This window comes from Anoplophora glabripennis, unplaced genomic scaffold (assembly GCF_000390285.2).
Source record: "Anoplophora glabripennis isolate ALB-LARVAE unplaced genomic scaffold, Agla_2.0 scaffold10, whole genome shotgun sequence".
Classification (NCBI taxonomy): domain Eukaryota; kingdom Metazoa; phylum Arthropoda; class Insecta; order Coleoptera; family Cerambycidae; genus Anoplophora; species Anoplophora glabripennis.
Genome location: NW_019416481.1, coordinates 1,933,552 through 1,955,719, shown reverse-complemented (window position 1 = coordinate 1,955,719; position 22,168 = coordinate 1,933,552). Strand labels below are relative to the sequence as shown.

The 22,168-nt window shown below is 34.6% G+C and overlaps 1 protein-coding gene across 2 annotated transcripts in view; it reads left to right on the top strand.

The window, feature by feature from the left end:
• The window catches only part of LOC108903677 (synaptic vesicular amine transporter), a 126,416-nt gene extending 106,002 nt beyond the window's left edge, over positions 1–20,414 (top strand). The window contains exons 6-11 of one of the 2 annotated variants that reach the window (XM_018705933.1): positions 5,863–6,129; positions 7,972–8,073; positions 8,287–8,513; positions 15,177–15,360; positions 17,183–17,316; positions 19,356–20,414. In XM_018705933.1, the coding sequence (XP_018561449.1) occupies positions 5,863–6,129; positions 7,972–8,073; positions 8,287–8,513; positions 15,177–15,360; positions 17,183–17,316; positions 19,356–19,424 (983 nt within the window). In that variant the 3' untranslated portion in view covers positions 19,425–20,414. The remainder of the gene's footprint in view (positions 1–5,862; positions 6,130–7,971; positions 8,074–8,286; positions 8,514–15,176; positions 15,361–17,182; positions 17,317–19,355) is intronic. The other variant, XM_018705941.1, reaches the window with a different exon arrangement.
• The last annotated feature ends 1,754 nt before the right edge of the window (positions 20,415–22,168 follow it).

The following is a 22,168-nucleotide window of genomic DNA, read 5'->3' as shown; positions in this document are numbered from 1 at the left end:
GAGGAATTTCCCTTAAAAGGTACGTTACGGCTCTGTCTAAATGAAATATAGGGTGTCATTGAACGTGTGAATGTTTCTTGTCATAAAATATTGGGTGGACAACAGTTTTATCCTTTTATTATTATTTTGGCAATAGTTTATGCCGTCATATTCCGTCCTCTTTATGTGGTATTCTATTGTTTTATGAAAACTAGGAGCAAACTCAAATCTCTTCCCGGGTTCCAGTCGAAACGTCGAACCACAGAACCGAAAACCGCTCTGACGATATTACAAAGCCAAAGTACGCTCGAGGATAATTTCGGAGAAGACCGAGGAGTTTCGCCAAACAACGTCGCCGATCTCTAAAAATTACCCCTATTTCCAGCTGACCGCGGCAAATCGCGACGTTTGAGGGCAATGCCAAGAATTGATATCGTTCCAAGGATCGTTCAGGTTTCGATGCGTTCTCGTTAAAGAGGCGATCGAACGTCGACTTTGATCACTTGCAGTTATGTAACCAGGGACAAGTACCTTGCCAATTCGAATTTCGTTGCATTTTTAGGAAAAATTCGAAACTGACTAGCTTTTTTCGGTAGTAGTTGCTCTACCAACACCAGCAGGCCCTTTTGCTGTTACCTATGGTGTCTTCGGACCGGTTTGCAGCTCCGTGGTTTCGACTGTTGGATTCGAAACGTGGTAGAAAAATTCGATTTTCAACCGATGCTGCTGTCTAAGATGTTTTGGAGCTCTCTAGTGCTCTACAGGCGATTTTTGGAGTTGACACTGAAAGAACACAAAAAAGATCAAACACAAAAAAATCAAACACAAAACAGAAAATGCTCAAATACAATTCAGTGAAAAAAACTTTTAGGCGAAAAAACAGAAGAAACAGAAAGTGTCCTCTCTTCTGTTGTACCCTGTATTTCAGGAAATAAAATGGGAACATATACCGTTTCACATTTCTAGTAATCTAATACATTTCATGTAAATTCAGGGACACATTTTTGCGTACGAATACATAGTATAAGAAATATAGAGTTGGACGCGACTTTTTGTTTCGGCAAGCTGAATTTATAAATAGATGCTAAATATTATGTACATTACTATATTAGTTTCCACAATCATAAAAATGGGGGGATGATTGTTTACAGGGTGGTTAGGTAATTGTATAATTTTTGGAATTTTTTTTTATTTTTTAGCCTTAATTTCAAAATGAAATAACGACGCACGAGCGTGATATAGTTATGTATATTATTACATATTCAGAAAGCTTATGAAAGCTCTTTTCATAAAGAGCTTTTCATTCATTTAGGTTAAAAAAAATTGCCAAGATTCGTTGAAAAACAATGGAGTTACAGACTGTCAAATATATTATTTTCAAGCGAATTTCCCTTATTTAACGACAGGACTATGAATATTATCGTCATTTTCTTCGGACTCGCTGTCGTTCGCTTCCCCCACCCTTCCGCCGCGCCACGGCTCGCCGAAAATCAAGCGACCCACTGACTTTTGACAATATTTCTTATGCACTTAACATACTTCCACAAATAAAATATTTTTACCTGGGAAAGTAGTCGGATTGCCGGTTATGACAGTATTTTTTTNCTTTAATCTAAAATCGACGTGTCTGAGCGTTTTTCTACAATCTTGACTCAGTTCCTGAAAATGGCTCTGTTTCGTTTTCATTTGGCCACCCTGTATTAATGAATTAAATTAAAAGGGATTTAAAGCTATTCCACAAGTAAAGAATTAACTGAAGCTAACAGAACATCTTCAAACTTGAAAGTTTCATGAATACCCTAACAAAAACTGCCGGTATCGTCTTCAAACAAACGACAGACGCGGTTTCTTCATTGTATCCGACTAATTTCTCTCGAGATATGCTTAATGCGACCCCGTAGCGATCCGAGTTTTTCCCGAAGGCAGTCGGTGGCATCTCCATTAGTCCTGAAGTCGGTCCTTATTAGCGCCGCTTCTGCAACTGATTCAATTAGAACCACTTACACGCCGAGCTATCACAAAGCGCCTTCTGATGTGCGCTCTTCAGCGCTAACTCGATTACAGACACTAATGTGTTAAATCAGGCCGTACGGAATCAGTTGCCCTTTTTATTCGTCGATTTGCCCCATATCGCCCGCCCGCCTGCCCCGTTATAAGTTTAATCCTGTTTGGCGCACGATACGCTCCGGTTGTAGATGATCCCGACGACGAGGGGAACCTCGCCACACCACTGGGTACAACATCACGCGGTCGATGGGAGAGGAATTTCCCTTAAAAGGTACGTTACGGCTCTGTCTAAATGAAATATAGGGTGTCATTGAACGTGTGAATGTTTCTTGTCATAAAATATTGGGTGGACAACAGTTTTATCCTTTTATTATTATTTTGGCAATAGTTTATGCCGTCATATTCCGTCCTCTTTATGTGGTATTCTATTGTTTTATGAAAACTAGGAGCAAACTCAAATCTCTTCCCGGGTTCCAGTCGAAACGTCGAACCACAGAACCGAAAACCGCTCTGACGATATTACAAAGCCAAAGTACGCTCGAGGATGATTTCGGAGAAAACCGAGGAGTCTCGCCAAACAACGTCGCCGATCTCTAAAAATTACCCCTATTTCCAGCTGACCGCGGCAAATCGCGACGTTTGAGGGCAATGCCAAGAATTGATATCGTTCCAAGGATCGTCCAGGTTTCGATGCGTTCTCGTTAAAGAGGCGATCGAACGTCGACTTTGATCACTTGCAGTTATGTAACCAGGGACAAGTACCTTGCCAATTCGAATTTCGTAGCATTTTTAGGAAAAATTCGAAACTGACTAGCTTTTTTCGGTGGTAGTTGCTCTACCAACACCAGCAGACCCTTTTGCTGTTACCTATGGTGTCTTCGGACCCGTTTGTAGCTCCGTGGACAATTTCGACTGTTGGATTCGAAACATGGTTGAAAATTTCGATTTTCAATCGATGCTGCTTAGATGTATTGTGCTGTTCAAAATGTTTTGGAGCTCTCTAGTGCTCTACAGATAATTTTTGGAGTTGACAGTGAATGAACACAAAAAATCAAACACAAAACAAAAAATGCTCAAACGCAATTCAGTGGAAAAAAAACTTTTATGTGAAAAAAGCTGAATTTATCACTATAGATGCTAAATATTATGTACAATAACATATTAGTTTCCACAGTCATAAAAATGGGGGGCAGATTGTTTACAGGGGGGGTTAATGGTATAATTTTTGGAATTTTTTTTTATTTTTTAGCCTTTGTTTCAAAATGAAATATACGACGCACGAGCGTGATATAGTTATGTATTATTACATATTCGGAAAGCTTATTAAACAATGGAGTTACAGACTGTCTAATATATTATTTTCAAGCGAATTTCCCTTATTTAACAGCAGGACTATGAATATTATCGTCATTTTCTTCGGACTCGCTGTCGTTCGCTTCCCTCACCCCTCCGTCGCGCCACGGCTCGCCGAAAATCAAGCGACCCACTGACTTTTGACAATATTTCTTCTGCACTTAACATACTCCCACAAATAAAATATTTTTACCTGGGAAAGTACTCGGATTGCCGGTTATGACAGTATTTTTTTTTGCCGCTACCAACCTAATTTGTTTAACAATCGGTCGTCAACTTTGACAGTCTGTAACTCCGTTGTTTTTCGATGAATATTAATAATTTTTTTTAACTTAAAGCTCTTTTCATAAGCTTTCCAAATATGCAATAATATATAACTATATCACGCTCGTGCGTCGTATATTTTGCAACTAAGGCTAAAAAGTAAAAAAAAAAAATCCAGGTTGCTTTGAAATGATAGATGAAAAAGATGAAAGAGTGAAAAAAAATGATAGATTTCAACGTATTATTATGAAATCTCCCATGAAAAAAATCAGTGCGATTGTGGAAGATCCTCGGGATCATCCAGACTAATAATTAGTTAATTTGTTTATAAGGCCATAACTTGTAAACTATTGAGTGAGTTATTAGACAGTGATAAGGAATGAGAGGATGCGATGCCAAAACGCTCTGGTAATAATAACACAGTTTATAAATGTTTAATTCAAAAGTCATAAATAAACTCCTTCTGTTTATAACTTTTGATCTAATCAATATTTTTTTACGCTAGTTTTGTAGGTCTTTTGAAGACGAAAAAAAGTACTGTTCTGTTTTCTCGTGGAAATGTACGGAAAAAAGTTATAAGTGAAAAACGCGAATTTACGTAAAAATTATACAATTAACCACCCTGTGAACAATCTTCCCCCCATTTTTATGACTGTGGAAATTAATATGTTATTGTACATAATATTCAGCATCTATAGTAATAAATTCAGCTTGCCGAAACAAAAAGTCGCGAAATGGTAATTTCCCAGCTTATTTTCCTGGCCTGTACAGTATTCTGAAAATGTTTGAGTTTTTTTAGTGTTTTCGGTTTAATATCTGTGATATTTTAGTCGCATATTGCGTACTTCGAATTTAGGACAAATTTTAATGAAATTTGCATTGCCTGATTAATTTTTTGACAAAAAATATCGACAACGCATTAATTAACGTATGAAGGTCGTTAGATTATTTTAATAAAGTTTGAAAATCAAATTACCACATACTTGCATTAGTAATTTGTGATGAATATTAGTCATGCTTGATAGCAATATGGTAGTTTCCATTTCATACAATTAATAACAAATCAACAAATTTTGAATTGTCATCCAAAACTTTTCTTATACTGCTTATTAGCATATGGCTGTTTTTCTTGAGAATACAAGTAGAGAGTTGTCATTTTCTTCTTTTTAGATAAGTTGTTATGAAAATTCAAATAATGTTACAAATATTTTGTCTATAGACTCATTGGAAAAAATTGAGTACATTCTATACTGTTCTTACATTTCATTATGTTCATTTTTTTATTTGTTTCAGCAGCATCTTATAGCAATTTTCATAAAGTCAGGTTAACAATTTGATAACAACAACCACACATCAACATATACAGCAAGAATTATACTTAGAGATAAACATTTAAACTTGCGTTACTAACACCTTTGAATCAATTGTTTAGCAACAATTGGTTTTGCTATGGCTAATTTAATTAAAGTAAAAAATTCTCCTTATTCAATTACAGTAAAATGACGCGGAATATCATTCATTTCTGGAAAAAACTTTCAAATCTTATTGACATATTCGGTGATTCGAAAGTTAACGTGCGACTATTTTGAGTATTAGATTATTATTTTGCAGATAAAGAAAGGTAATCTCGAATACTAAGTCTGTTATTGCGAATTGTCAGACATAATTACTAGGTATCAAAGGAAGTAGAAGTAAGTTCAGAAAAACGTTTAACACTTGAGCAGTATAGTCCATTATATAATTAAATTTTAATGAAACAATTGAAAGATGTAATTTGATTAAAATACAAGTTGCCCGTAGCAGATAAAGTAACATCGATTAACAGAATAATTACTACACAGAAGGGAGCTTGCTTTATCATTTCGACGAAAAATTACTGACAAGATATGAAACAATAACTGTTTCAGAGATCAATCGGGGATCAGAGATGGCTTAGTCCTTGATAAGTTAGTCTTTCCGTAGCATTCTAAAGAAAGGTAAAAGTTATGTTGCATCTAGGTTCCAGATAATCGCTTTTTAATGAAAATATTTCCCCTTACTTTTAATCTGTCAGATCTTTAATTGCGTTGAATAAAAGTAGTAAAACTTTGTTTAAAATATCGCACTGTAATGTAAAATTTCTTCCATAAATCAAAAATCTATACGACTTAAATCCGGTTAACCTGGTGGTCACCCTAGGTACTTAAAGATTGAAATATTAGGCATATTTTTCATCTATGCTTCTAATTTATGAAAAATAAACATTATCATTTCTTGCAGTATTCGCCTTTGGCCGCAGCTACAGCGTGCTGTTCATAGCAAGGGCCTTGCAAGGAATTGGCTCGTCCTGCTCCAGCGTGTCAGGTATGGGGATGTTGGCTGAACGTTATCCCGACGACAAAGAGCGCGGCAACGCCATGGGCATCGCCCTTGGAGGTCTGGCCCTCGGTGTCCTCATCGGACCACCATTCGGTGGGCTTATGTACGAGTTTGTAGGGAAATCGGCGCCCTTCCTCGTACTTTCGGCCCTAGCCCTGGGAGACGGACGTAAGTTGACACTTCTATACTCCAGTACTCTACAATCAAAATCAAACCATAATTTTTCCTTCTCAAAGCGATAAAATAATTTTGTGTATTCTCTGAATGAAAATTGTAATGTGGCGTTCATTTCGCATATTGTTCCGATATGTTCAACACGCGCGAGCGCATTTAGAACCTTTTGTTATTACAAGCGAATATTTCTATCTTTGTTTATCGCATACAAAAAGAGAGACGACTGAGGCCGCATAGTTTGACATTTTGAAACCCATCGATGTGCCAGTTTCTAACTGAGACGTGTCAGTGCGTGTCATAAGCGTACAAGTGAGAAAGGCGTGATACTATTTTTACATTTTAGTTGTCCCAATAACTGTTGTTAAAAATGGAAAAATGTGAATCACTGTTACTATCAGAAGTGTTTAATAATAATTATGATTTACTTGTGTCTGAGTCGCGATATCCATGGAAATATGGACAGTGTGGTAGAATTGTTTGCATTTGTTTTGCCTTACTTTCAATCTGATGTAGTGATAGTTATGGATAATGCTCCTTACCATAGTTGACGACAACATATTGAATATAAGGACATGAAGTTAAAAATATAATTAGCAAAGAGAACAAATACATGCAATATGTAGTGTAAGAAATTGTTAAAGCTACACTCCTCAGATTGACACCAGACCATTGTGAGTTGAATCTTATTGAACTAATCTGGCCAGTGGCCGAATATGAGGCATAAGATAGCAAAAAATTTTGTTTTTACAATCACTAACATATCAATTTGTTCTATATTTAATAATTTCTGGAACTCTCTAAAATGTTACGCCCATGGAATCGCATTCCTCATACACCTTACACATTCTATCACATATCTAACCGTTCTATGGTCTGTATATTGAGAATAGGGTACTATTTTGGGTACAATAAATTAATTGATTTAGAAGAGCAAATTTTCTGTTTTAGATATACAGGGTCGAAAAGTCCCCATGGTTCATCGGCCGTTAAGTGAGAGCGATAAAGTAAGTCATAGAAATCCGTGCGATAGAGAAGGATGGCTATAATGAAGTCGTCTCATAGTTACCGCCCGTTTCACCCTTCCACAAATAAGATCCACTTCCACTTGTAATTCAGCGACCGGTGGTCATCTTTGTTTTCGTCGTTTGGCTTTTCTTTAATAGATGTCACTACTTATACAATTTCGACTTCGGTATTCCGATATGTTAATACCATCGGTTAATAGAGGGCAGCACAACGCGTAACAAAGAAAACTTTTTACAGTAGCTAGTAGATACCTCTGTTTGTAAATCTAGTGACCTTGTTTCCCCTACTGAGAAGTTATTCAAATGGAGTATAGTGCTCAGCTGCATTTAAAGTTCATTCAGTTGTTATTTAAGTATACTTTTTAAAATGACTTAAAAATCCCAAGAAATAAAGCAAAATTCCCTATTTCCCCAATTCCAAAAAAATCTATAGATCTGGCATTACTCTTTCTAGGGCTGCCCTCTGTTAACGAATTGTATTAACATATCGGAATACGAAGTCGGAATTGTATAAGTAGTGATATCTATTAAAGAAAAGGCAAATGACGAAAACAAAGATGACCACCGGTCGCTGAATTACAAGTGGAAGTGGATCTTATTTGTGGAAGGGCGAAACTGACGGTGACTATGAGACGCCTTCATTATAGCCATCCTTCTCCATCGCATGGATTTCTATGACTTACTTTATCGCTCTCACGTAACGACCGGTGAACCATGGGGACTTTCCGACCCTGTATGTCTGTAACTAGGAAGCTCTTATCCTGCTATTGCGTTAAAACTGTAGTTTATATTCGATTACAATTTTTTTCAGTGCTTCAACTTCTTATGCTCCAACCAGCAGTCGTCAGGCAGGACTCTGATCCACCATCTTTGAAGGCGTTGGTCTCAGATCCTTATATCATCATAGCAGCAGGTAAGAAGAAAAAGACACTATTAATGTTTCCATTTTCAGTAATAAATTTGAACGCTTTGATCGCTGGAACATCGCATTTTGATGATACCACTATTAAAAAACTTAAATATTCAAAATGAATCCTTAGAATCCAGTTCTGTTCTTTCCCTGCCGAACATTCACTCTACACTATTCTATCCGTACAGGCCTAAAAGACCAATTCGTGCCTTTCAGGTGCCATCACGTTCGCGAATATGGGCATTGCGATGCTGGAGCCATCGCTACCGATCTGGATGATAGACACAATGGGGGCAGACAAGTGGAAGCAAGGGGTGACTTTCTTACCGGCCAGCATCTCCTACTTAATTGGTACGAACCTGTTCGGTCCATTAGGGCACAAAATGGGACGATGGCTGGCCGCCTTGCTGGGGCTCATCGTAATTGGAGTTTGCCTGATGCTAGTAAGTAGCTTAAGTTAAAAAAAAATCTTTTAATAGTGACAAAAAGCGATCCACTCCTCCATAAGTTGTATCTATGAAATCTAACACAACGGAAAATCAAAATTATTATCTTTATGCTATTCACAGCGGGATATATACAGGGTGTTTCTTAAGAAATGTATAAAATATTTCAGTAACCAAAAATGACTCCTCTCCAAATAGCAGAACGTTGAACTTTATTATTTTTTAAATATCTAAGATATTCTGAATAAAATAACATTTTTCTCCAAATGAAAAATTTCAAGTAATGAATGAAGATTACAAAAATAATTACAGAATTCGGCACAAAGCAAACTTTTGATAAATTGAATAATTATTATAAATTTTTCCTTTTTTTGTCTTTGAAAATCATAGACTGATTTGCTGCTCCTACACACAAATTCATCTTGCCTTGGAAAACTTAGTTTACACGTTAAGTCTTATTGCACAATTGCGCAATTAAACATCTACAGACTCTTATAAAAACAGCCAAAATGTAAAGATTCATCATTTTCTTCCCCGTTGCCATTTCCGTAATAGGGTAATGCCAGGATTTCTTCTCTTCGACAGAGAAAAGTGCAACCTACACAACGACATCAAAATCACTCCGACCGAACCACCCCTACGCCCAGCGTTAGATTACCGATTCCCTAACTATTTCCAATGTTAATACAAAATTAAAACTATCAGTATCACGCATATTATTTTGTAAAAAAGGTGATTAAATTTTAGTTTACATTAAAATATTCCCTCTAATAGTTGGTTTAATTGTTCAAATGTTTGAGAAAATTAAAACATTTTAAGAATTTATAAGAAACACCCTGTATAGTGTAACTATAGCTGACTATACATGTAAGGCCCGTAGTTGGTTATTTTCAATCACAGTACAATTTATTTCTCAATGTGAACATTTACCTTGAAAATGAACATATTTCGACGAAAATTGTTCCTAGTTTTATTAAACGCAGTTTAAAAAGTGAAAGTATAGCATTTTGTATATTTACAACTTTTAAATAACTGTTACAAGAAGTAAATTGCATATCTGATACACTTTTTCGTGTCTGAAATCAGATTTATGTTATCATGTTAAAAGTGTTACACAGTAGAAATATGTTTCTACCTCGTTCTCGTATAACAAGTCGTTTAGTGGCTTTTACTTTTATTAATTTCACAATAATACTTTTTCTGGGGTACCAAGGACAAGCAGTCGCCTACACAAAATATATCACAGTTACCTATTCCAAAGCTTTATACACTTATTAAGGCACAAGACTGTAATTTCTAAATAAACGATTCCGGTGTACTAGTCCCTATTTTTACTATCTGTAGTATCTGCTCCCTGCTGAGAACAAATTCACAACGACAGGCCATGAATGAGATAAGATGATAGCGATCATATTCTTTATATACACTTAAATCATCTCGGATATTCCGTAATGCGTTTTCGATGCCTCCAAATGGAACAGGGTGATATTTGTCTCTCAATATCATCGGTTTATCGATATTTTTAGCATGGTTTTGAATGTGGGTGGATTCTTATCAGCTGCATTTAAAATGTGTTCGTTAGATAGTCCAACAAAAATTTTACCAGTTTGTTTTTATACGGAACACGTGATATTTTTATAAATAAAATTCCATTTTATGATATTTTTAACATAGTTTTGTGTTAGAGAATTCTTTACAACTGCATTTAAAAACGTGTCTAGCAAAAAACCACCATTTTTACAGTACCTGCTGGTATATGTTTATTTACGATACATTTTTAATGACGTCACAGTGCGAAATGATACAGTGTTGCCAAGTTGTATATTTTTTCAGGATATTTAAGAAAATTAATTTTTGATAGTGAATCCAGTTTATTGACTTTCTCCAAATTACGAAGTAAATAAATTAATTCTTATTTATAATTGTACGGCGTGATTATTTTTATATAAAAAATATATACAGGCTGTTACAAATTCTGAACATTGAAGATGAATTTTTCGAGACAAAACGTCTGAATCTGGTTCGGGCTGAGGCAGTACAGTATTGGGAATCATGAAGGCTTGCAAAAAATGTAATAAAATTTCTAGGCTCGTATTTAAAAAAATGAAGTTGATGATGGTCCTGGTGAGACGAAACGTTACATATAAAAATTGATTATGTCATTCGATAGAGAGCAAAAAGTGGCCTTGAGAAAGTGTCCTTCTTTTTTCAATATCACCTCAAACAATGCTGAAATGAAACAAAAACGGATTTCCAAAATTTCGATTTTTTTCAAATATTTCGAAAACTAATTATGTTAGCCTTGATTTTTTAGAGACATAATGCTGGTCCTCTGATTACGCAACTTTGCCTCCATTTAAGCTACATCGTACCTCTTACCGTTTCCGAGAGCCCTGTAGTGAGAAGCGAATTTGTAACATTCTGTATAAATAAAATAAATTATTGTAGTTAATATTATCTAGAATTTTTCAAGTATTTTAGGGTGTCATCATATTATCACATGCTGATATTATCCAACATAACCGTGGGATGCCTCAAGGCTCTCACTTGGGACCGATACTCTTTAATATCAATTTAAATTATATTTATGAGTGTTTCTTCCATAATATGTTTTTGTTATTTATGGACAAATGGAAATTGAAATAATGTTTCAAATTTATTAGGTATATTTCTTTAATTTTTAGTGTTTGCAGCGACACATTGATTGATTGTATCAACAAAATATTTATTTTTTTGTCAAAAACTGTATTTTTATTAATGATATCACGTACTTTCTTGACCATTAAATAAAATATCCGTTGTTGACACTGATCAAATTTCGTTGAACAAAATTTCCAAAAATAAAAGGTATAACCTAAGAAGTTATTCCATAAACCAGAGATAACAAGCATGGTACAAGAGAACATTAAAGAGAAAGGTTGATTACATAAAACACATTATCAATATTTATTCACAACAAATTTAATCTAACGTTTTTATCTATCTGGGCTTATTAAAATGAAACTATATGTATCATGTCAAGATCATAAACCAACATTTCTTCAAAGGACATTGGTTCCACATAAAAGTAAAATACACACTTTCAGTCCAGTTTGTCATGCTTTCGAGTTGCCACACACACTACAATATCAGTATAGAAGCCAACTGTGATTTGTGCAACGACACAATTTAACGCTTCGGTGCGGGAGCAGAATTAAAAATATTTCCAAACGAGAGAATTCTGTAGAAATTATGATAAGTTTAAGAACTGTTTTGTTTGGTTTGGTAGTCGAGTGTGTAAAGAAAAGTTCGCCGGGTAGCTGTCCTAATTGCGCAGTCCTGTTGCAATTTATTAAATTAAGTATTAAGCAACTTGTCCAACACTTTAAATGGTTTGTAAGTGGAACCTACACCGCATTAAAAAGTAAAAATGGGTAACCAGGTATCTCTACTGTAGGAAATATCGGTTGCAATGCAAACCAGCGAAATGAATAACCAGTAGAAAAGTTGGAAATAAAAGTAGCACCAAATTAACAAATTATACAAGGTGATCTTAAATTTCTCTTTTATTTAAAAAAAATGTCTCTTACCTAGGCTTGTACTTAAAAAAATAATTTGATGACGTCCCACATAGATGAAACGTCGTTTAAAAATTAGAAGAGATTCTCCAAACCGTTCTTAGAGGAACCAGTGCAAACTCAAAAAACCCATAAAGGAAGTTCAACGTCTAAAAAAGTATAAAACATCGAGTTAGAACTACCTGCTGCATATAATGGAAGACTATATACAGATATAAACTGTTAAAGATACATGTTAGCTCAAATTACAAAAAAGTTGCATAGCATTTTGTTGAAATTTTTCCTTGAAAACTAGTTTCTGTAATTGAATGAAAAAATTGGAATATGCTCTTTTTTGTTTTGTTTTGCAATAATCGACTTACTAAGGTTTAAAATTAAAATAACATTTAAATGTAGTCCTATATTATGATCGTTGACCATGAAATTTCATGAAAATGCAACATATCCTTGAATTCGCATTTTTTTTTCTTCATTTAACCACATATGGATGACCAATCTGGCCTTTATAAGAAAGGATGTTGATTAAGTATTTCAAAAACGATTAAAAACAGAAAATCTTGACAGCTGTAATCAGTATCAGCAAAAAATTACATGATTTTTTTTTTAAATTTAAGCTACCCTATAACTTAATAGTTTACGATTTCTTTATAGTAATTAGTTATTAAATTTATTTGCGAATTTTGTTAGTTTGCACTCACTCGTCATGGTGGTTTCATGTGGGGAGGTTCTTGTCCCCAAAACCCCATGCGTCCGCCACTGTTTCCATGTATGTCGAAATGTCTGTAAAATTTCGCATTACGCTCGCGATATGATAAATTGACAAACACTTCACGTTGCTCGAAATCTAGATACAAATGTTCGGTCGCCGTTTATATCAGTATTCGTAAAAATGAAACTTGTTTTTAATAGACCCGGTGTGGTTTCTACTTTTACCGTAATTTTAATTGTTTTTATTGTGATATATTTCCGTGTGTAGTTATGCGTTACTAATTACTGCTCGAATTAATGATAGACTTTCTGATAAATAATATTGTTGATAATAATGTGCTGGATTTTGAATCGCCGAAATGGTTAGGTCTGATAAGTTGCGCCATGTTTTCAACACTGCAATTCCTAAGATATTTTGAATTCTTTGGGGTTAAAGAGTGTTAAATCTTTAGCGTGAAGGTTTTTTTACGTCTGCTACTATGTTAGACCTACAGGGTGGTCGCACTAAGAGTGTCATACGTTAAATGCATGATAGTTTATCAATATAAAAAAAAAGTTCTATGGAGCAAAGTTTAAAATTAAAGCTTACAAACTAAAATAAACTAATGTAACAACCTAAACTATTTGATTCTAAGCGTAGTGCTAATTTACTTCTTCAAGTAACGTCTTATTTTATGCAAAGCTGTCAAATATACCTACAGGATGTTTCTTAAGTAGAGGTAAAAAATTTAGGGGAGTATTCTATGGCCAAAAATAAGTATTTTTTTTGTTATTTAAATATGGGGTCTTATGACAGCCATTGTCCAGCTAGAGCGTGTCAAAAATTAAAAAAAAAGTCAGTTTTTAATTTTTAATTTCTAAACCGTTTGAGATAATTTAATCAAATTCGGTGTGCATAGTCAGTATGACAGTGGGTATGAAACAAAAAATTATCAGTTTTAGAAACTTACCAGTGACGGAAGTGTGGGTATCATCGATTACTATTTGCCAAAAAAATATATCACCCTGTATAATATTACAAATAAAATAGGTCATCATATGCCCTATTGTATTATCTTCCCTTTTTGTTTCTTTACATTTTTTTGTATTCTAACCGATTAAGGACAAAATTGATTTATTTGATCAAGTGCATTTTTACATTACATTACATCAGGTACTTAAATCAAAATATTTAATTAACAATTGAATTACTATGATTTATTATAACAAATGTTGGAAATGGCCACCTTCAGCCAAAATACATGCCCCAGATCTTCTTGAAATTGCAGTTCGAATACGTGCAAAAATTCCAGGAGTAGCTCTTATCACATCACAACCAGATAATTTCTTGACATAAATGCTCCTCACATTCAATTTGAACCTTGTAAACTAATGTCTTCCGATGTCCCCAAACAAAAAAAATCAATAGGGTTCATATCAGGTGATCCGGGTGGCCAAGATTGATCTCGCTCTTGAGTGCCTTGTCCAATCACGTTATTGCCGAATGTTTCATTTAAAAATTCACAAGCAGTTAAACTAAAATGTGGAGTAGCCCCGTCGAGCATAAACCATATTATTTCTCTTAGCGCATAGGAACATCGTCAAGTAGTTCAGGAAAAACGTTTTCAACAAAATGTCTGTAGGAAGCACCTGTTACAGTTCTTGGTAAAAAGTAAGACCCAACAAGACAATTTCCAATAACACCCATCCATAGATTCAAAGAAAACTGATGTTGAAATCGAGATTGCATTATGGCATGAGGGTTTTCAGCAGACCAAACGTGTTTATTGTGGAAGTTCATTATAGCATCTCTGAAAAAATTAGCTTCGTCGGTAAACAATATGAAAGCGGTAAAAATAAAACCTTTTGTTCAATTTTTTGTGTGAAAAATTAAAAACTGATTATTTTTTTAATTTTTGACTGTAACTGGACAATGGTTGTCCTAAGACCCCACGTTTATGTAACAAAAAACCTTTATTTTTGGAAACAGAATACGCCCCTGGATTTTTGACCTCTGCTTAAGCAACACTGTATAATTTGTGGTATTTGTAATAATTATGAGTAACTTAAGTCTAACAGTACGGCAATGTCACCCCGTCTGATATTCAGTTGTGATTATCTTTCTGTTGTTTTTAGTGTTCCCCGAAATTGTCGATCGAGAGTATTCATCAAGTATTAGCCAGTTAGTAACATTTTTCATAAAGGGGGAGTGGTATTACTAGAGAGAATAACTTTTGAGGAATATTTTGCAACAATATACATTTAAAGTAAAACTTTCTGTATTAAGCTCAAGTTTAGACGCATATTACACGTACGTTAGTAATAACGAGAAGAGATAATTATATGCTTACAAGAATTTCACAGTTGGTTAACCGGGACGAGCAAAAAGACGACAGCTAACGGCAATGAATTTCAGATACCTCTGGCGACGAGCATGAATCACCTGATCATACCCAACGCCGGCCTGGGCTTCGCCATCGGCATGGTGGATAGCTCCATGATGCCGGAACTGGGCTACCTGGTGGACATCCGACACTCGGCCGTCTACGGCAGCGTCTACGCTATCGGAGACGTGGCGTTCTGCCTTGGCTTCGCTATAGGTAGGTAAATAAGGTTAACACGTCAAATTGTATTATTAGTCTTGCGTAACGCAACTTGGCTTTCCCTCATTTTTGTGGTGTGGGTTTGTGCCTTGGTTTGGGTCGGTTTCCTGCTTTCCATTCATTCGCGTGGTGGCTATACAGAGCGATCCTCCACGCCCTCTACATATGAGAGTATTTCTTTGACACTTTCATCTTTGCAGACATAATCCAGTAAATACACTAATGTTTTTAAAACGTATTTTCAATATGCCATTAGTTAATAGTAACTACCTTTTAATATTTGACATAAAGACACTAGCGAAAATTAAATTTCTGGTAAAAAAATAATACAAAAATCATTTTCGCGATATTATATATAACTTTATTTTTCAAAAGTTGCCAAACTCAACTTTACGGTAACCGAAAAAGAAAGGCACATTGATCGGCCAGAATCATCAAGGCGAACATAAATAGAAACATTATTTGTCAATTAATGAATAAATTCATATTACTATATTATTCAATTCCAGTTTTTGGCGTTTACTATTAATTTATTCGTTTTTTGTAACGAAAGTCCAATAACCTTTTATGAAAGACAGTAGTGCTTTTATTTTAGACCTAATATTTTCCATGCTTAAATTCATATCAGCTTTATGAGAATTATTATGGGTTCTAACAAAAACGTTATTTAACCCTTCTTCCAGATTTAAATCGCGTTTACCAAAAACCTCAATCGAATGTTATTTTCTAACGTAAAAGTTAAAGATTCATTAAAAATGATCATTCCACATTTACTGATATTAAATCTTTTTTCTATCGTTATCTGAAACTTGCAAAACACCGACAATTTTAAATTTATTGTAAGTAAAAACGAGACGTTTCTCAAATGGTATATTGATATTATAAATCTTCCTAACATACCTGTGTTTACTGGGAAGAGTAGTTATGGGCAAAATCTCTTTCTCTTGATTGCCTCTGTACCTTTTATTCAGGCACCCTCTACAAGAAAAAGTGGAGTATCTGTTACAGTAACTACAATACTACTTTCTGTGGCTAAATATAGAATCTATGCCTAAAAATGTAGTATCAGTCAAACTAGTAATGCGTAATGCCACAGTCAGTTATATCAAATTTCACGTATTAGTGGTTTAATATGTGCTAATATTTAGTACAAAAAGCAAGTATACTTTAACTTTCGTTTTCCGACTGATTTCTCAACTTGTCTTCTCCAACCACTAGAACAAAATGAAGTTAATATCCCCGTTTATACTACTGGTTGGATTATATGCTTAGTCTTAGAAATGTTTCGCTACGATTGTCTCCAAAATCTCCGATACGCTTTCAAAATTTCTATCAGTGTATAATGGGTGTTCGGTTTAGTCGCATGGTTGACGCCTACATACAAAACAACTAAACTTTGGAAAATCTTGCGCTAACAATGTGGGTAACATAATCAAAGAATATGAAAATGAAAATGCTATTTTTTTGCTCCTGTTTGGTATTTTTTTTAGCACTAAGGCACGTACAGTATTGTGCCGATTTGCAAGTAACATTTTGTAAATGAAAAAATAGACTCACAAAGTGAAACAAAATTATTGCTTTATTATCAGTCCTGAAGATGTTTTTGTAATTTCTAAAATGAAACAAATGTTAGATAGAAGAAAATTAAAAACGTTGAGATCTATATTTAAATAAAAATAATATAAAATACAACAATTTTATGATAACAATTAATTGAACGTCTGAGCAAGAGGTTTATGCCGCTTACAGATTAATCAGACATATTTTGACTTTGAAACCTATATGGACTATAAAATAGTAATTTAATGTAAAATTCTAGGACCTGCAATGAGCGGAACTCTTGTAAAAACAATTGGATTCGAATGGATGCTGTTTGGAATCGCTATATTGAATTTCCTATACGCTCCACTACTATATTGTTTAAAGAGTCCCCCAACAAAAGAAGAAAAAAAGGTGGGTGTGTGTCAATATAATCTTCTTTAAAGATTACTGCGAAATATCATTTTTTTATTTAGTTCCATAAAGAATATTCCTATCTTTCCATTTGACGTTTCAAAGCTTTTTCCTAACTTACATCAATAATATTTTTATTTTTTCAAGTAAAATGTATTATATGGAGAAATTATTTTTTGGAGTGGCCATCTCGATTACCTGATTTAAAACTGTGTACAATATTTTTTTAGAGTTCTATGATTTTTTGAGTTTTTATGCCGTGACCGCCAGTTAGACTTCCTTAGTCTTAACTGGGAATCATTGATCTACCCTTGTTCCTAGGCTAAGCTCTATGGGGGCTGACCCGCTATCAAAACCCCTGGTCTCGCCTTAGTGCTTTTACAAAATCACCACTGATGATGCTGGCAATGAACGACAGTGAAACGTTAGGATGCGACCAGTTACAGAGATCATACATAAAATTCCAGAAAACCACCATTGTCTCAGAGGCGATTCCGTCCCTAGTGACCTCATAAACAGCAACTAAAACTTATATCTAGGGGTTCCAATAACTGGTTCGCCCCCGCAAAGTTTAGACCGAGAACAACAAGGGCAGATTAGCTGAAGCTAACGAAGTGCCATCGTACTTTAAATATCAGTTAGGCAATATTTTTGTATTTTTAATGTCGGGCCTTCCATTTCTTGATATACAGGTTGAACCGTTTCTTATCCCCACCATTGACATCTCGTGAACCGTAAGAGATACAAAGTAGGGAAAACAGTGTTTCTTTATGTATTTGAAGAACGATTAAATTTTATTTAGAATAACTTCCACAAATTTTCCTTCCATTTTGTAGCAGTCACTATTTGAGATCAACACACTCTTGATTATATCTCACCCATACTATATCTGTACACAAAAGTCAAAATAATTAGATTATTCATCGGTTATCTCACCAATAGCATACTGGTGAGAGCCAATTATGATATTAAAACCGGTATATATCTGGTGGTTTTACGGACGAACGATCTATTTACTAAATAGCGTATAATTCAATGCTGGCTGGGGTATTCATCAGCAGAGTAGTTGTTTTCCACAACATTATTTGTAGTTCTGTTGCTAAAATTATTTAGATTCATTTGAGTTGACAAAAATCAGTATAAGAACAATGCAGTATCTTTTGTTATTAAACATATACCAGGTGTTAAAAAAGTGTAAAAAATTACATAAGCGAAGAGTACTAGAAACAAAAAAAATAATAGAGTACAAAATATAATATAAATAGGGCTGTCAGAGAAAGCCGCAATTCAAAGGCATGCCAAGCGAGTCAACCAAGACATGAGCATCTACCTCAGAATGCTTTTCATGTTTATGTCACGTTAGTATACTGTTGCCTTTGTTATCGTGCGGATGTTGCGTAATTAATTCTTATCCGTTGCTGTTTATGGTGGTGTTATTGTAGACAATTTAATTTGTTGCTTTTAATGAGAGTTAAAATTAAAGAAATGGATGCTGAATTAAATTGGTACATTTATATTTCGTGGAAAATAATAATTTTATTAAAGATGTTCAAACTGGGCTCTCACAAATATCTGAGGTTGGGCTCTAATTATGTTATTATTCGCTGTTGAAATTTTTTTTAATACGTTTGGCTTTTGAACCATTTTATGCTTTTTTAACACCGTGTACAGGGTCAGAAAGTACCGATGGTCCATCTGCCGTTACGTGAGAGCGATAAAGTAAGACATAGAAATACATGCGATAGAGAAGGATGGCTATAATGAAGGCGTCTCATAGTCACCGCCCGTTTCGCCCTTCCACAAATAAGATCCACTTCTTATTTGTGGAAGGGCGAAATGGGCGGTGACTATTAGACGCCTTCATTATAGCCATCTTTCTCTATCGCATGGATTTCTATGACTTTCTTTATCGCTCTCGCGTAACGACCGATGAACCATGGGGACGTTCCGACCCTGTAGACCATCGGTACTTTCTGACCCTGTATGTACGTCTCATAGCGCTCTGTCTGGCCTTAGTATAAAACTTTTATGTGTTTCAGTCGCTTATAACCGGAGAAAAGTCATCAGTACGATATGTGACGTACCAGAATGAAGAGGACGACGAATAAATACCGACGAAACAGACGTAATAAGGAGATTGTAAAGTATGTATAGTTAAAATATTTTCATATGTGATCCGGAGCGGAACATATATTAATTGTACAAATTGCAAACTCGCTCTGGGAGCGCATATACCCGAACTGGACCGTTCTTCTCACCTCTCTTTTCTTCCGTTCAACCTTGGTTGCTGATGTACTTCAGTTGTTATGTTTCAATGAAAAAAAAAAACACCTCGGACGTGACGAATTACCGATGGGAGTCGCAAGCGCGAAATTCAAAATTAAATTGGAAGGGTCCTCGTCAGGATTACCGTGAATGGCTGCACGTAATCCTTCCCCAAGGGAGCGAGGCAATAAGGAGCCCTTCGTCTTTCGGAGAACTTTTCGGACGTTTCCTTGTATGAACAGAGATGGCGCTCTCATCCCAAAGCCCGATAAATGATTGCCATGCATCGTATAATATATAATCCTCAATGTCTGTCTGTATATCTTTAGGAAGTTAGTGTTAACCCGTAGTGGAATTATCATTCTAAGAGAATTGCTGAGCCAATCAAACCATTTGGACAAGCTGGTGTGCTAGAAAAGCAGTAAGGGGACCTTAATTGTTGCTTTACCTCTATAGCCGATTAATCGTAACCTTTGAGCTAATCGTTGTGTTTATATATTGAAGAGACCGCACAGTACGTTTTTCCTTCTGGAGTTGCACGACTCAGAACGATTATTGTGAGAAGACAATAATCACCACGTCCCATCCTGACTAAAATTTATTTTGGTAAAAAAGCTGGTAAGGGTCCGAACTACAAGGGCAATACAGCAGCAGCGTATTGCCGATATCAGTATTACGTTAAACAATAGGGCCAACAATAGGTACCTGTTTAGAGTAGGTTTAATGCATGTTAGCTATTTTATTATAATAGGAGTCAACTTAACGGCACTCGTCATGTAGAGTGCGCCCTAAGTGGTATTTGGTGTTTGATGTTGATGTCTAATTTGTGGTGCAATAATAAAACAACAAAAATGTTGACAAAACTCCACAGGTGCAGTTTCATTCCACCCTTCATCTCCCTCTAAATATCCTTCTCTTCTATAAAGTATAACAAATTTGTGCAAAATGTTACATTTAATAAAAAATAAATCACACTTGGTTAGTTTTTCGAAAGGTGAAAATAAGGTCCAAAAGGAAAATATTTGGTTTTTATTCAAATTGCAATAAATATTTATAAATAGTAAACACTTTTTATCTATAACTAATAACAATAGTATAAGCCTATTTTTTTGTAGGAGGTATGCGGAGTCAAAGATAATTCTTTAAAATCAAATTGTTTTCATGTCTTTTCTAAAAAACAATGTAACGCATTGAAATGGTACTGATAATTTTCTGAGGGTATTAAAGGTTAAAATATATTCCAGTTGAAGTTTCAAGAAACTACTTCTTTTTTGTTTTTTTGTGATTTTATAACTGCTACCGTACAAGACAACTTTTTCCAGATGTGCTCATGAGTAGAAGTAATACAAAAATAGTAATACATAAATGACTACAAATAATAATTATTGTACTGTTATTTTCGTAACATCTTTTTTGAAAACTGTCTTTCTTGTCACCTAGTTGAAAAATAATTTTATGTTCTAGAACGCCAAAGTTTTCTTCGTTTTAGAACATATAACAAATAAATGTAAAAATAATTTATCATTTGATTTTATTAATTAAACAATATACACTTTAAGTAATATAACTTTTCAATACAAAACAGTAATTATTATAAATAGGACGATCACAATTTATTTTGCTACATGTAAATTGAAAGTGCCGATATTGCAGTGACTTAAATTTATGCAGATCCAGTGCTGTCGGTTATCGTAGCTTTTGGTTCTGGGTGTTCAATGAGGCTGCTGCTGTAATTGTTTAAGTTTACTGCGTACGTTTTATTATTGGCAAGGCTCCGTAGGCTCTGCTGAAGATGGTAGCAATTTATTTGCAATAGGGTTGTTGACTATAAAAACAAACCATATACAAATTGTTGTTGATACAAAGAAACTACTTTTTCAAACAGCTACATTTTATTGTTTATAGTCACCGCGCTTAAATCGTCTTGATTCAAACAGGGTTCAAACGAGTTCAATATAAATTAAATTGTTGTATACAATAACACAATTGGTATTCAGCGTAATGAACTTAACCTCAAAAAGGCATGTCATAAAATGTCACTCAGAAAAATAGTACCAAACGACCTCTAGCAGAGGCCAAAACTAAATGCACTGATATATTTAGCAGCTTCAAAAACTTACCCATACCAAATTTCAATGCATTATGCTGTTTTTTAGAAAAGTTCTGAACAAAATTTGAATTAAAAAAATTATTTTTGATAATATTTCCCAAAAACTAAAGACGATGGGCACATAAAAAAAAACTCGTCTTATTTTTTAATGTTCTACCATCCTTTTTGTGGTACTTTTTCCAGTCACTGTATATACACTGTATAACTATCTTAAAAATATTTCGAGATATATTATTCAGAATTTAAACTTAAGCTTAAAATTGTTAGTCACTAATGTTGTGTTAAATAAGACTATAGCTCATTTCTTTTTTAAGTTTCTAGAGCAATAAACAAAATAACGAAAAGCAAATCAGGATCGGAATCTGGAACGAACGAAGTGTTTGTTGCTAAGTATTTCATTCGTTAAAAATGATATTTTTCAATTAATTTGTACCTACTTAACGTATTTACTAATTTTCCGCTTTCTCCACTATATAT